Consider the following 15535-nt stretch of genomic DNA (forward strand, 5'->3'; position numbering starts at 1 on the left):
CTGTCGTGCCTTCTTTGTATCTGCATCGACATGTTGGGTCCAGGTTAGATCCTCGGAGGTATTGACACCCAGGGACTTGGTCAAATGTGATTGCGGTCTTCCTGTCTGCAAACACTCGTGTGACGTAGCTGGCCAACTGCCCGGCAGCTCTGGGCCTAGGAGGTGTTGAGCCACCAAACAGCGAAGATGTGTGTGACCCAGACATCTATGTTGCTCTCCCTTATTCTCCATCTACAAGTGCTGGGTGACCAATGCGTGGAAGGAGGTTAAATCTTGAGTATTTTATTTTATATGTTTAAACACATTTTTCCGAGGAGGGTCTAGACTAACAAAGGGTCCATAGGTTTCACTGGACTGACAAAGGGTCCATAGGCTTCACCGGACTGACAAAGGGGCCCATAGGCTTCACCGGACTGATAAAGGGGCCCATAGGCTTCACCGGACTGATAAAGGGGCCCATAGGTTTCACCGGACTGACAAAGGGGCCCATAGGCTTCACTGGACTGACAAAGGGGCCCATAGGCTTCACCGGACTGATAAAGGGGCCCATAGGCTTCACCGGACTGATAAAGGGGCCCATAGGTTTCACCGGACTGACAAAGGGGTCCATATCATAAAAAAGGCTAAGATCCTCGATTCAGAGATGCAGCACAGTAAGATGTTCTTCTTGCCCAACGAGCCCATGCCACCTAATTAGGCTTCATGTCACAAATTAAACTACTAACCCATGCATTTTTGGACCGCAGAAGGAAACTGGAGCACCCAGAGGAAACTCATCTTAAATGTGATGTGGGTTTTTTTTTACCTTCATTTTTCTTTCTGAACCTGAACTTACTTTCTGGCTGAAAATATTTTTTTATTGAACTTCCTTGTGGCACTTTGATACATGACCTTTTACCTGTGTCATGCTAAGGGTGCCAAAAGTTATGGGGAGAAGGCAGGAGAATGGGCTTGAGAGAGAAAATGACTGAATGGCAGGGTGGACTCAATGGGAGAAGTAATCAACCTGCCAGTTTCTACACCTTCCCCTTACCCCACCTTCATATTCTGACTTCTGCCCCCTTCGTTATCAGTCCTGACAAAGTATCTTGACTGTTTATTCCTCTCCATAAATACTGCCTGGCCTACTGAGTTCCTCCAGCATTTTAAGTGTGTGTTCCTCTGGATTTCCAGCATCTGTGTTGTCAGATCTCTATTCATTTCCTGATCTTTGGGGTACTTCCAGCAGTCAGGAATGACAAACAGGCTTAATTCCTAGTATTCCGTTTACTTTAGAGTACAACCAAATATACAAATACTAAGCAATCTAAATAAAGAGTTGAGAATTGATGCTAAGAGGTGTATGGACGTGTGGACTATGGAATAAAGAAGACAAGAAGGAGCCTCTGAAAAATCCAGCACTCTTATAGATAAGAGAAATTCCTTAGATCGGAATAAACTAGTTAATAGGCCACATAATTAAAACAATTACAAAAACAAATAATAAAATAATAACAATCACTTGGGTAATGTGCTAGTACTTAGCCAATGAAAAATGAGGAAGATGATAAACCGTTAGTTTAGCTGCTATACCGCTTTCTGACAGTGAGTATGAAAAATACACAAGCTTGTTAAAAAATAAAAAAATCATATTAAAAGTATAATTAAAACAACAGTGGTTTCCAACAGTGTTTAAATATAATACTATATAAAGCCCTAAGTCCCATGCTCTACACCCTGTGATCCGAGAAGGACAAGTATTTGGAATTGAAACAGAAAATGCTGAAAGGATTCAGTAGGTCAGGCAGCACCTAACAAGGGACTGTTGATTTGAAATATTAACTCTGTTTTATTTTCTACAGATGCTGCCCGACCAGCTGAGTATTTTCTGTTTTTATTTCTGATTTCCAGTATCAGCCAATTTCCAGATCATGTTTTGTTCTGGTTGGTGAGGCCTTCTTGGATAATTCTGAGTTCAGTTTTTCGCTTCCCTATTTGTATTTTCCTGTGCAAACAGCTCCAAGTCTTCCAGCTGTTCAACTTAAAACTTGCAACGCACTCCCTATATTCATAGAACAGCACAGCACAGCACAGGAACAGGCCCTTCAGCCCACAATATTATGCCAATCCAGCTAAATCAAATTACCCCATAAAAATAATCCCTCCTGCATAGATAATGTCCATCTCTCTCCATCTTCCTCATTTTCATGTGTCTATCTAACTGTCTCTTTAAAGCCTCATCCATTATGTGCTGTGTCATATGACATGGGTGATCATGGTCTTTTGACCATGATTGTTCTTGGCAAATTTTTCCACGGAAAAGGTTTGCCGTTGCCTTCTTCTGGGCAGTGTCTGTACAAGACAGGTGACCCCAGCCGTTATCAATACTCTTCAGAGATTGTCTGCCTGGCGTCAGTGGTCACATAACCAGGACTTGTGATCTGCACTGGCTGCTCATACGACCGTCCACCACCTGCTCCCATGACTTCACGTGACCCTACGGGGGACTAATCAGGTGCTACACCTTGTCCAGTGGTGACCTGCCGGCTAGCGGAGGGAAGGAGCACCTTACACCTCCTCTGGTAGAGATGAACCTCCACCCCACCACCCAGACACTCCCTACACCTGCATTGATTCGCAGAGCCAGACAGCCGGGAAACAGGCCATTCAGCCCGGCTGGTTCTTGTTGACCCTGATTCCCATTTAAGCGAGACCCATTTCCCCATGTTTGATGCATGAGAATCAGGGTTCTCGTGGCTTGATGGTATTGGTCCATGGCATTAAAAGGGTTGGGAACCCCTGCGCTAAACAATTCCTATCCATTAGCCCACCCCAGCGCCTTTCAATAGTTCCATTTAATATCAGAGGAATGTATGTAATACACATCCTGAAACTCTTGCTCTTTGCAAACATCCATGAAAACAGAAGAATGAGTGTCAATAAAAATATTAGAATTCTGAACCCTCCCCTCCCCCTACACATTAGCAACAGCAAAACAATTACCTTCCCCATCCCTATTTCAGCAAAAACAATGGCATCAGCACCCTCCACCCACCAAGCCAGCAATAACAAAGCCCCCAAGACAGACCATGATCTGCAGTACAACAGAATCTCATTGTTCACCCGACAGTTCGACATACAGTGAGAAGGGACACATATACAAAACATTCACTGATATGCGATGATAAAGTCTGTCCCTTATTTATCCCCTGAGGTCTCTGACTCGAAAGTTGGCAACAAACTCTCCCACCAATGACAGGGAAAGCATGTTGTGCCAAGTTCAGAGGCCCTGACGTCTGTTCCACAGTTCCCAATCTTCCATTTTCACAGCTCATCCACGGAGCCGTGACGCCTCAGAACCCCGAAGGCACCCTCGTCTTCTAGGCTGCATCCTTGGGATCTCATAACGCCCCCAGGATGGGTCCCAGCAACACAAAGAACTAAAGTCTGAGTGTAATTCCACATCAGGGTCTCCAACAGAACTCCATTCACCCTGAAAAGGAAAAAGAAAGACATCTGCTGATGAGCTCGAAGGAGTCGCTGTTGTGCGCTATCGTAGCTCTGCCCCAGGATCCATTTTAACTGGGAGGGTCCAGTTTCCTCCCATATTCCAAAGCTAGAGTTCAGCTCAGTGAGTTGCCGGCATGTTATGTTGATGCTGGAAGTGTGACGACACTTGTGGCTGCCCCCAGCACATCCTCAGATTGTGTTGGTCACTGACGCAAAAATTTACGCATTTGACTGCAAATTTCGATGTTTCATTATAAATATGACTAATAAAGCTAATGTTTAAATCTCTCTTGGGTGGGAGGGTGGAGATACATCTCTACCAAAGGAGGTGTAAGGTGCTCCTTCCCTTCGCTAGCCTGCAGGTCACCCTTAGGCAAGGTGTAGCACCAATGACATAGGTAGGAAAGGGGAAGAGGTCCTGAAACGAGAGTATAGGGAGTTAGGAAGGCAGTTAAGAAGAAGGACCGCAAAGGTAGTAATTTTGGGATTACTGCCTGTGCCACGCGACAGTGAGAGTAGGAATGGAATTAGGTGGAGGATGAATGCGTGGTTGAGGGATTGGAGCAGGGGGCAGGGATTCAAGTTTCTGGATCATTGGGACCTCTTCTGGGACAGGCGTGACCTGTTCAAGAAGGACGGGTTACACTTGAATCCTGGGGGGACCAATATCCTAGCAGGGAGGTTTGCTAGGGCTACAGGGCAGACTTTAAACTAGTAAGATGGGGGGGGCGGAAATCAATTTGAGGAAACTATGGGAGAGGAGGTTAGTTCACCAGTAGAGCAAGTAAGTAGACAGTGTGTGAGGGAGGAAAGGCAGGTGATGGAGAAGGGATGCGCTCAGCCCGAAGATGTAGGGGAGAAGAAAGAAAAGGATAATAAATTTGAATGCATTGCTAGGGATGAAAAGAGAGGAGGAGGTGGAGAGTATCTTAAATGTATCTATTTTAATGCTAGGAGCATTGTAAGAAAGGTGGATGAGCTTAAAGCGTGGATTGATACCTGGAATTATGATGTTGTAGCTATTAGTGAAACATGGTTGCAGGAAGGGTGTGATTGGCAACTAAATATTCCTGGATTTAGTTGCTTCAGGTGTGATAGAGGAGGAGGTGTTGCATTGCTTGTCCGAGAAAATCTTATGGCGGTGCTTTGGAAGGATAGATTAGAGAGCTCCTCTAGAGAGGCTATTTGGGTGGAATTGAGGAATGGGAAAGGTGTAGTAACACTGATAGGAGTGTATTATAGGCCACCTAATGGGGAGCGTGAGTTGGAAGAGCAAATGTGTAAGGAGATAGCAGATATTTGTAGTAAACACGTGGTGATTGTGGGAGATTTTAATTTTCCACACATAGATTGGGAAGCTCATTCTGTAAAAGGGCTGGATGGTTTAGAGTTTGTGAAATGTGTGCAGGATAGTTTTTTGCAACAATACATAGAAGTACCGACTAGAGATGGGGCAGTGTTGGATCTCCTGTTAGGGAATGCGATAGGTCAGCTGACATGTATGTGTTGGGGAGCACTTCGGGTCCAGTGATCACAATAGCATTAGCTTCAATATAATTATGGAGAAGGACAGGACTGGACCTAGAGTTGAGATTTTTGATTGGAGAAAGGCTAACTTTGAGGAGATGCGCAGGGATTTAGAGAGAGTGGATTGGGTCAAGTTGTTTTATGGGAAGGATGTAATAGAGAAATGGAGGTCATTTAAGGGTGAAATTATGAGGGTACAGAATCTTTCTGTTCCTGTTCGGTTGAAAGGAAAGGTTAAAGGTTTGAAAGCGCCAGGTTTTCAAGGGATATTAGAAACTTGGTTCGAAAAAAGAAGGATGTCTACAATAGATATAGGCAGCATGGAGTAAAGGAATTGCTCGAGGAATATAAAGAATGTAAAAGGAAACTTAAGAAAGAGATTAGAAAAGCTAAAAGAAGTTACGAGTTTGGTTTGGCAAATAAGGTGGAAGTAAATCCGAAAGGCTTCTACAGTTATATTAAAAGCAAGAGGATAGTGAGGGATAAAATTGGTCCCTTAGAGAATCAGGGTGGTCAGCTATGTGTGGAGCCGAGGGAGATGGGAGAGATTTTGAACGATTTCTTCTCTTCGGTATTCACTAAGGAGAAGGATATTGAATGGTGTAAGGTGTGGGAAACAAGTAAGGAAGTTATGGAACCTATGACAATTAAAGAGGTGGAAGTACTGGCGCTTTTAAGAAATTTAAAAGTGGATAAATCTCCGGATCCTGACCGGATATTCCCCAGGACCTTGAGGGAAGTTTGTGTAGAGATAGCAGGAGCTCTGACGGAGATCTTTCAGATGTCATTAGAAACGGGGATTGTGCCGGAGGATTGGCGTATTGCTCATGTGGTTCCATTGTTTAAAAAGGGTTCTAGAAGTAAGCCTGGCAATTATAGACCTGTCAGTTTGACATCAGTGGTGGGTAAATTAATGGAAAGTAATGATAGTATTTATAATTATCTGGATAGACAGGATCTGATTAGGAGTAGCCAGCATGGATTTGTGCGTGGAAGGTCATGTTTGACAAACCTTATTGAATTTTTTGAAGTAGTTACGAGGAATGTTGATGAGGGTAAGGCAGTGGATGTAGTCTATATGGACTTCAGCAAGGCCTTTGACAAAGTTCCACATGGAAGGTTAGTTAAGAATGTTCAAATCTGGAGTAATAAAATGGATTCAACAGTGGCTAGATGGGAGATGCCAGAGAGTAGTGGTGGATAATTGTTTATCGGGATGGAGGCCGGTGACTAGCGGGGTGCCTCAGGGATCTGTTTTGGGCCCAATGTTGTTTGTAATATACATAAATGATCTGGATGATGGGGTGGTAAATTGGATTAGTAAGTATGCTGATGATACTAAGGTAGGAGGTGTTGTGGATAATGAGGTGGGTTTTCAAAGCTTGCAGGGAGATTTATGCCGGTTAGAAGAATGGGCTGAACGTTGGTAGATGGAGTTTAATACTGAGAAGTGTGAGGTTCCACATTTTGGCGGGAATAATCCAAATAGAACATACAGGGTAAATGGTAGGGCATTGAGGAATGCAGTGGAACAGAGAGATCTAGGAATAACAGTGCATAGTTCCCTGAAGGTGGAGTCTCATGTAGATAGGGTGGTGAAGAAGGCTTTTGGAACGCTGGCCTTTATAAATCAGAGCATTGAGTACAGAAGTTGGGATGTAATGTTAAAATTGTACAAGGCATTGGTAAGGCCAAATTTGGAATATTGTGTACAGTTCTGGTCACCAAATTATAGGAAAGATATCAATAAATTAGAGAGAGTGCAGAGACGATTTACTAGGATGTTACCTGGGTTTCAGCACTTAAGTTACAGAGAAAGGTTGAACAAGTTAGGTCTCTATTCATTGGAGCGTAGAAGGTTGAGGGGGGATTTGATGGAGGTATTTAAAATGTTGAGAGGGATAGATAGAGTTGACGTGAATAGGCTGTTTCCATTGAGAGTAGGGGAGATTCAAACGAGAGGACATGATTTGAGAGTTAGGGGGCAAAAGTTTAAGGGAAACACGAGGGGGTATTTCTTTACTCAGAGAGTGATAGCTGTGTGGAATGAGCTTCCTGTAGAAGTAGTAGAGGCCAGTTCAGTTGTGTCAGTTAAGGTAAAATTGGATAGGTATATGGACAGGAAAGGAGTGGAGGGTTATGGGCTGAGTGCGGGTAGGTGGGACTAGGTGAGATTAAGAGTTCGGCACGGACTAGGAGGGCCGGAATGGCCTGTTTCTGTGCTGTAATTGTTATATGGTTATAAGTGTATGGCATATATGTCATGAAATGTGTTTTTTGCAGCAGTACGGTGCAATACATAAAATTACTACAGTTCTGTGCACCCTAACTATATACACCTGAGACTTTTGCACAGTACTGTACGTCTTATGGCCTTAACATGCTGCCAAGCTAAATATATTTTGAACAAACACCAGGAAATCTGCAGATGCTGGAAATTCAAGCAACAACACACACAAAATGCTGGTGGAACGCAGCAGGCCAGGCAACATCCATAGGGAGAGGTGCTGTCGACGTTTCGGGCCGAGACCCTTCGTCAGGACTAACTGAATGAAAAGATAGTAAGAGATTTGAAAGTGGGGGTGAGGGGGAAATGCGAAATGATAGGAGAAGACAGGAGGGGGAGAGATGAAGCCAAGAGCTGAAAAGGTGATTGGCAAAAGGGATACAGAGCTGGAGAAGGAAAAGCATCATGGGACGGGAGGCCTAGAGAGAAAGAAAGGGGGAGGGGAGCACCAGAGGGAGATGGAGAACAGACAAAGTGATTGTGAGAGGAGCAGAGAGAGAAAGGAAAAAAGGAAGAGAAGGGGAAAAAGTTAAATAAATAATAAATAACTAAGGGATGGGGTAAGAAGGGGAGGAGGAGCATTAAGGGAAGTTAGAGAAATCAATGTTTACACCATCAGGTTGGAGGCTACCCAGACGGAATATCAGGTGCTGATCCTCCAACCTGAGTATGGCCCATTTTAATATATCTATCCATGGCGTCCTCTACTGTCAAGATGAAGCCACACTCAGGTTGGAGGAACAACACCTGATATTCTGTCTTGGTAGCCTCCAACCTGATGGCGTGAACATTGATTTCTCTAACTTCCGTTAATGCCCCTCCTCCCCTCCTTACACCATCCCATACTTATTGCTTGTTTGTTTGTTTGTTTATTTATTTATTCTCTCCTTTTTCTCTCTCTCTCTGCCCCTCTCACAATGGAGAACTCCTTGCCTGTTCTCCACCTCCCTCTGGTGCTCCCCTTCCCCTTTCTTTCTCCCTAGGCTTCCCGTCCCATGATCCTTTCCCTTCTCCAGCTCTGTATCCCTTTTGCCAATCACCGTTCTGGCTCTCAGCTTCACCCCACCCCCTCCTGTCTTCTATCATTTTGCATTTCCCCCTCCCCCTCCTACTTTCAAATCTCTTACTAACTTTCCTTTCGGTTAGTCCTGACGAAGGGTCTCAGCCTGAAATGTCGAGGGTGCTTCTCCTTATAGATGCTGCCTGGCCTGCTGCGTTCCACCAGCATTTTGTATATTTTGAGCAAAGTACATGGGTGAACAATGTTCTGAAACTAATCCTCCAAATCATTGTTTGTACAATGATAAATAGATTCATTTCCACAAATAACCACAGTAGTTTATATATCTAATCTACCCAAGAAAAGATGTCACAACTGTGGAATGAGTTTATCTTTTCTAAATCATGTGTATATAAAAGCTGCTTTACCTATGATTTCTTTCATTAACAGGAATTTGCAAAGGAAATTCATTGTTAATACTTCTGAATTCAACAGAAGTTCAAAGAAAACTAAACTAAATCAAAAATGTCATAATCACTTTCGCTTGTCCTAAACAAAATCCTCACCCACCAGCTGTTGATTTAATTGAAACCGACCATCATTTTTTAAAAATATAATCAACTGGTTACAATTGGATTTCACCAGGTGAAACACATCAATTTTACACAACTTTATACAAGGTAATTTGTTTTGTAAGATATCAAATAACTATTATTGCTTCTAAGAATCTCACTTATCTTTAACTGATAAGACATCCTGTTGATAAAAACCAGCTCCCTTTGGATATATATTTAATTTTACGAAGTTGGAATATTGCTGGAATTGGAATAAGATGTGAAAATTATCATCAGGCCTGCTATTTGCTTCACATTGAAGAATTCTGCCTGCCCAGCATTCGTTGCCTCAGCTGCTAATTCAATAACATGAAGCAGCTGCTCAGTGTGTCACATTCTCAATTGTCCTCCAAGAGGACCACAACCTTGTCATGAGGTTTGGAGGCTTGTGTGCCTCAATGACCCAGAGAGCTATGCTGGCTGGAATCAGGGCTTTATGCTTTGGCTCTCGGTAGGGTCACCCATGCCAAACAAGTCAAAGGGTAGAGGCCAGACTAAGAGTGGTCCACTGGTCTTCCAGGTTTAGGGGTTCAGCTCAGGGCCAACAACCCAGACTGGTCAAACAAAACTATTACGGAAACAGCAAAGAAGATGGAGGACCTTTATTGTTGCCCTAAGCGTCAGCAGCGTTAAGGGCAGTAAGAAAGTTACTCCATTGCCTGCATAATTAAATAAAATTCCACAATGCAGGAATAGATTCAAACCCCACTAGATGAGATACCCCAAGCCACAGGAAGATCTGTGGACTGAATGGCCATCCTAGTTTTGGAGTGCAATTGGTCGCAGGGAATTGTTCTCTCCGTTCTCCCTGGCTGATGAAGCAAAGCATCCACTGTTCCTTTTAACCACCCTGATCCAGCAGCCCTACTGCCAATGTGGAGTGGAGAGTGAGTTTGTAAATTTGGCAGGAGCAAAGGATGTTGGGTGGTGTGGGCCAGGTGACAGAGAAGGAGTGCCAGGGGTTGTTGTGGGTGCAGACACCAGACAAGGTCACTTGACTCCAAACAGTTGGTTTATTGATGATTACAGAATCTCTCCTTGGTGCTTCCCACTTCCTCCCCTCTCCCTGCCCCTTCTCACTCTCAGTCCACAATAGAGACCCATATCAGAATTAGGTTTATCATCACTCACGTATGTCATGAAATTTGTGTTTTTTGTGTGGGAGTAGTACAGTGCAATGCATAAAATTACTACAGTACTGTACAAAAGTCTTAGACACCCTGGCTATATGTATGTGCCTAAGACTTTTGCACAGTACCGTACATTACAAAATATGGAGGACCAAGTGTTGAGACTTGTAGAAAGCATCAATAACAGTCCTCTAGACAAAACCCTCTTGTTTCTTGCCACTGACCCAATCTTAATCAGAATCAGGTTTAATATGACTGACATACTGCATGTCGTGCAATTTGTTGTTTGAAATCCTAAATCTCCTTTGATTTGAGGAGATCTCGGGGCCATGAATAGGTGTGGGTCGAACAATGTTTGTACTCCAATTTCCTGGTGAAATTGGCCCCTCCTGCTCCAAGCCATTGATTTCAATAGTAACCAGCACTGATCATCAAGGACCCCATCAACCAGACCAGGCTCTCTTTCTCAATACTCCTATCAGACTCACACCACCAGGTTCAGGAACAGGTATTACCCTCAACCATCAGGCTCCTGAACCAGCATGCATAACTTCTTTAGAACATTGAATGTTTGTCAGTATCTGTTATTTATGGTTTTTCATAAATTCTGCTGCATTTCCTTATTTTCCTGTAAAGGACTGCAAGCAAATGAATCTCAGGCAACGTACCCTCTAAGCAATTTTCCTCTCAGTCTTCTGTGTTCCAAGGAATAATGTAGGTAGGTGACCAAAACTGCACGCAGTACTCCAAATTAGGCCTCACCAACATCTTATGAAGGCCAATGCCAAAAGCTTTCTTGACGACCCTATCTATCCGTGATGTCACTTCCAATGAATTATGGACCTGAGTTCCCAGATCCCTCTGTTCCACCGCACTCCTCAGTGCCCTACCATTCACTGTGTTAATTTCTATGTGTGCAAAATAGAAATATTTTGAGCTGTAAAGTTCTACAGTGAATTCACTCGCAGTTCCTATCTCTGGGAAATTGAATATTATTATTTTAATAATTTAATGTGCAATAATTCTAGTTTATTTTTTTTTAAGTGTCTTTTTTTTGCTGAGAAAGGTCCAAATACAAGGACAGACACATGGTGAGCATGTTCAGAATTGTGATTGTTGGAAGAAGGGAAGGTAAAGAGAGATGGAGAGAAAAAAAAGAGGAAAGGCAAGGGAGATTGGAATGGAACAGAGAGAGTTCAGTGGGAGAGCTGTATAAAACAATTTGGATTTATCCAGAAAATGTTGGCACCCTGGGATATCTAATCGATACCGAGCTGACAAGTGCTCACTGCTGTGAAGTCAGTTTGCACAGCCCATGCTCTTACAAACCTCAGCATGCACGGGACCAGGCAGTGACTTAATAAGCTTGATGCAGGAATAAATATTGGCCAAGACATACCCACTGCAGTCAAATTGATTGCCTACACATCAAGGCCAAGCTATTTAGGTGAGGCTGTGGAGAGGGTAATTTAACACCTTTAAAGTAATAATGCCTTCAAGGCAAGAAGATTGATACAACATTATTTCACCCACAATTCCTTTGTAGAATCAGACAGATGCTGGTCACCTTTCCATGAATGCTTAGGGTTAATTTCTATGTGTGCAAGTTCATAATGCCCGAGCAGCTCAATTTTCAATACTGGGTCTGGCAGAGAAGCAAGATCTACAAATAAGTATTCGATTTCATCGTTTACCAGGATGCTGCATGGTTCAGAGGGCATGTGCTTATCACGAGAGGCTGGATAAACATAAGTTGCTTTTTTCTGGAGAGGCAGAGGCTGAGGGGAGATCTGATGGAGGTTTACAAGATTATGAGAGGCAAAGACCCAACAGAGTGTTCCTCGTACAGGCCGATCTCTCTGCTCAATGTTGATGTAAAGATCTTAGCTAAAGTGTTGGGTCATAGATTAGAAACCGTTATTCCCTCCATTATCTCTGATGACCAAACAGGCTTTATTAAAAACCGTCTCCCTTTTTTTAACATTCGGCGTCTATTTAATATTTTATACTCAGTTCCAACTGGGACTCCTGAATGTGTTATCTCCCTTGATGCGGAGAAAGCATTTGACCGTATAGAGTGGAACTACCTTTTTGCAGTCTTAGAAAAATTTGACCTCGGCCAAAGTTTCATCTCTTGGATCCAATTGCTGTACCTGTGTCCTACTGCTTCTGTTCTAACTAACTTTCAGAAATCCCAAGTATTCAATCTCAAACGTGGCACCCGTCAGGGATGCCCCTTAAGTCCCTTTCTCTTTGATTTGGCTATAGAACCTCTGGCGATAGCGTTTTGAAAATGTCCTGAACTGACTGGGATTTGGAGAGGGGGTGTTGAGCATAAAGTCTCTCTCTATGCTGATGACCTACTACTCTTTCTCTCATATCCGTCTACATCCTTACCTCTAATGTTTTCACTTCTTGACCAGTTTAGCCAGATCTCTGGCTATAAACTTAATTTACATAAGAGTGAACTTTTCCCAATTAATAAAGAAGCACAAGAACTAATATTTCGTGATCTCCCTTTTAAAGTAGTCCATAATCAATTTACTTATCTTGGAATTACAGTCACAAGGAAGTTTAAAGATCTCTTTCGTGAAAACTTTGTCAATCTTTCATATGCTACAAAACAGAGTCTGGTACAATGGTCACCTCTATCTATGTCCTTGGTAGGTCGTATCAATGTTGTCAAAATGTATGTTCTCCCCAAATTCTTATACTTATTTCAATCTATCCCAATTTTTATTCCTAAATCTTTTTTTGATTCCTTAGGCTCTATTATTTTGTCATATCTGTGGCAGAATAAGCGCTCTAGAATTAATAAAATCCACCTCCAAAAATCTAAAAAAGAGGGTGGCATGGCTTTACCTAACTTTCGCTTATATTACTGGGCAGCTAATATATGTTGTGCTGCCTTCTGGTCTTTCTTCCACGGTCAACCTGAGTGCCCTAACTGGGTGGCAATGGAGTTGAGCTCCACTAAAGAATTATCTATATCTGCACTTCTTGCCTCTGCACTCCCTAGCAGTCTGCCCAGATCAATAGCTAATCCTCTGGTTAGACACACTTTGCATATATGGGCTCAGTTCAGAAAATGCTGTGGTTTCCAGGGGTTTTCCATTTCTAGCCCTGTCGCACATAATCATCTTTTTTTACCTACCACGTTCGATTCAGCATTCCATGTTTGGTACAGGAAGGGCATTAGACATTTTGAATATCTCTTCATTGATAACCGCTTCGCTTCTTTTCAACAGCTCTCTGTTAAGTTCAACCTGCCTAACGCTCACTTTTTCAGATATCTCCAAATCCGACACTTTACTGCTCCTTTAATTCCTAACTTTCCTGAAATGCCTGCGAAAAATGCTATGGACCTATTTCTCTCCATTAATCCACTAGGTAAAGGTTTAATTTCAATTATCCAAGATAAACTAGCAGCCTTACGACGGGCCCCTGTGGATAAAATTAAAATGGCCTGGGAGCAGGATTTAAATATCTCCTTATCCGAGGAGAGCTGGGACTCAGTTCTCAAATCGGTTAACTCAACCTCTCTTTGTGCTCGCCATTGTCTCTTACAGTTTAAGATTGTTCATAGAGCCCATATGTCTAAATCTAAACTATCTCGATTCTACCCTGGCATTAGTCCGCTCTGTGATAAATGCAAGAGGGGCGTGGCCTCTCTCATCCATATGTACTGGCTCTGTCCTAGCTTGGAGAAATTCTGGAAAGATGTCTTCACTACACTATCGGGTATCCTGAATCAGCACCTAGAACCTAACCCCTTAATTGCTCTGTTCGGTTTTTGGTGCGAGACAGATTTATGTCTGGGTCCGACCAAATGCCGAATACTATCCTTTGCCTCTCTCCTGGCGAGACGCTTGATCCTCCTTAGATGGAGAGATGTTGCCCCGCCCACTCATGCACAATGGCTTAACGACATTATGGCCTGCTTGGACCTCGAAAAAATTCATTATTCAGTTCTCAATTCGGATTTAAAGTTTCATAAGATCTGGGGGCCTTCTATCGAGTACTTTCATAACCTTCCTCTTGACTAGGGTTTTTTTTTTCTTTTCGGTCCCTTGCTTTCAGCTCCCTTTTTTTTCTGGTAGTAGGCATTATTATCCTCTGTTGCTAAGTGTATTCACAGTCTGGGAGTTTGACTGTCCGGACTTATACTCTTTATACTGTGTGGTGGTTGGTCTGGAATTATTGTTTTTTTTTGTGTTGTGGGGTTTGGGGAGGACACTAAGCTCACTTGTCTTTAATTTAGGTGCTTTTTTGTTAAATTCTCTTCCTCTGTAGCATATTGTTATTGTATGCTTAATCTTGCACTGTATTAATGCTCCTCACTGGGATTTGGGGTTTTTAATTTTGTAAAATGTTTTGAAGAACTAATAAAAAAATTAAAAAAAAAAAAAAAGTTTATGAGAGGCATAGATAGAGTGGACAGGGAGTATCTGTTTGCCAGGGTTGAAATGTCTAATACCAGAGGGCATGCATTGAAGGTGAGAGGGGTTGTGAGGGGTAAGTTTTTTACTCAGGGAGTGGTGGATGCCTGGAATGTGCTCTCCGGTGTGCTGGTAGAGGCAAATGGTGTGGAGTTATTTAAGAGATGTTTAGATAAACACAAAATGTGAGGAAAATGGAGGGATATGGATATTGTGTAGGTAGAAAGGATTAATGTTTTGGTGTTTTTTTAAAATTTGCTCTTTAGCTGGTTCAGCACAGCATTGTGGGCTGAAGGGCCTGTTCCTGTGCCGTACTGTTCAATATTCTACATTCATCGTTCGCATTGTACTCAGTGCCAGAATCATACTGCTCCTGAATCAAATTCTTGTCCTTCTGCATTTGTTGACCATTCTTTGCCTTCCCTCCAGGAATGTGGTCTGTTGAGAGAAGGCACAGTTCTCCTGGCAGACAACGTCATTTCTCCCGGAGCCCCGGAATTCCTGCAGTATGTGCGGAACAACCCTCGCTACGAGTGCACTCACTACGCTTCTCACCTGGAATATACAAAGTTAAAAGATGGGATGGAGAAGGCTGTTTTTAAGGGCTAAAATGTGCAAGAAAAGTAAGTTCAGAGTGGTTGTAAAAGTTCTCACGTGCTGTTATACCATATACTGTATATGCAAAGTGTGTACCCGTGATTACTTTCAGCCTCTGGCCATGCAGAACACCTCATGTTTGTGTTTCAATAATAAACCTCAGTCCCATTTGTTGGAACCTGTTGAGTTGTATCTTGAATCTTAATACTTAATGTAACACACACAAAATGCTGGAGAAATTCAGCAGGTCGGGCAGCATCTGTAGAAATGAATAAACAGTCAATATTTCGGGCTGAGACCCTTTATCAGGACTGGAAAGGAAAGGGGGAGGCGCCAGAATAAACAAGTGGTGGGGAGGGGAAGGAGGATAGCTAGAAGGTGATAGGTGAAGCTAAAAGAAATATTGCCTGCTACACCGCTGGCATTCAGGGCAGCAATGAAGATCCTCCATC

At 42.9% G+C, this 15535-nt stretch overlaps 1 protein-coding gene across 4 annotated transcripts in view; it reads left to right on the plus strand.

Annotated features, from left to right (window-relative positions):
- LOC140730890 (catechol O-methyltransferase-like) overlaps window positions 1–15261 on the plus strand; it is a 250646-nt gene extending 235385 nt beyond the window's left edge. For all 4 annotated transcript variants that reach the window (XM_073051904.1, XM_073051903.1, XM_073051905.1 and 1 more), the window contains one exon: window positions 14916–15261. In XM_073051904.1, coding sequence (XP_072908005.1) covers window positions 14916–15095 — 180 coding nt within the window. In that variant the 3' untranslated portion in view covers window positions 15096–15261. The remainder of the gene's footprint in view (window positions 1–14915) is intronic.
- The last annotated feature ends 274 nt before the right edge of the window (window positions 15262–15535 follow it).

The sequence above is a fragment of the Hemitrygon akajei genome, chromosome 7 (genome assembly GCF_048418815.1).
Source record: "Hemitrygon akajei chromosome 7, sHemAka1.3, whole genome shotgun sequence".
Taxonomy (NCBI): domain Eukaryota; kingdom Metazoa; phylum Chordata; class Chondrichthyes; order Myliobatiformes; family Dasyatidae; genus Hemitrygon; species Hemitrygon akajei.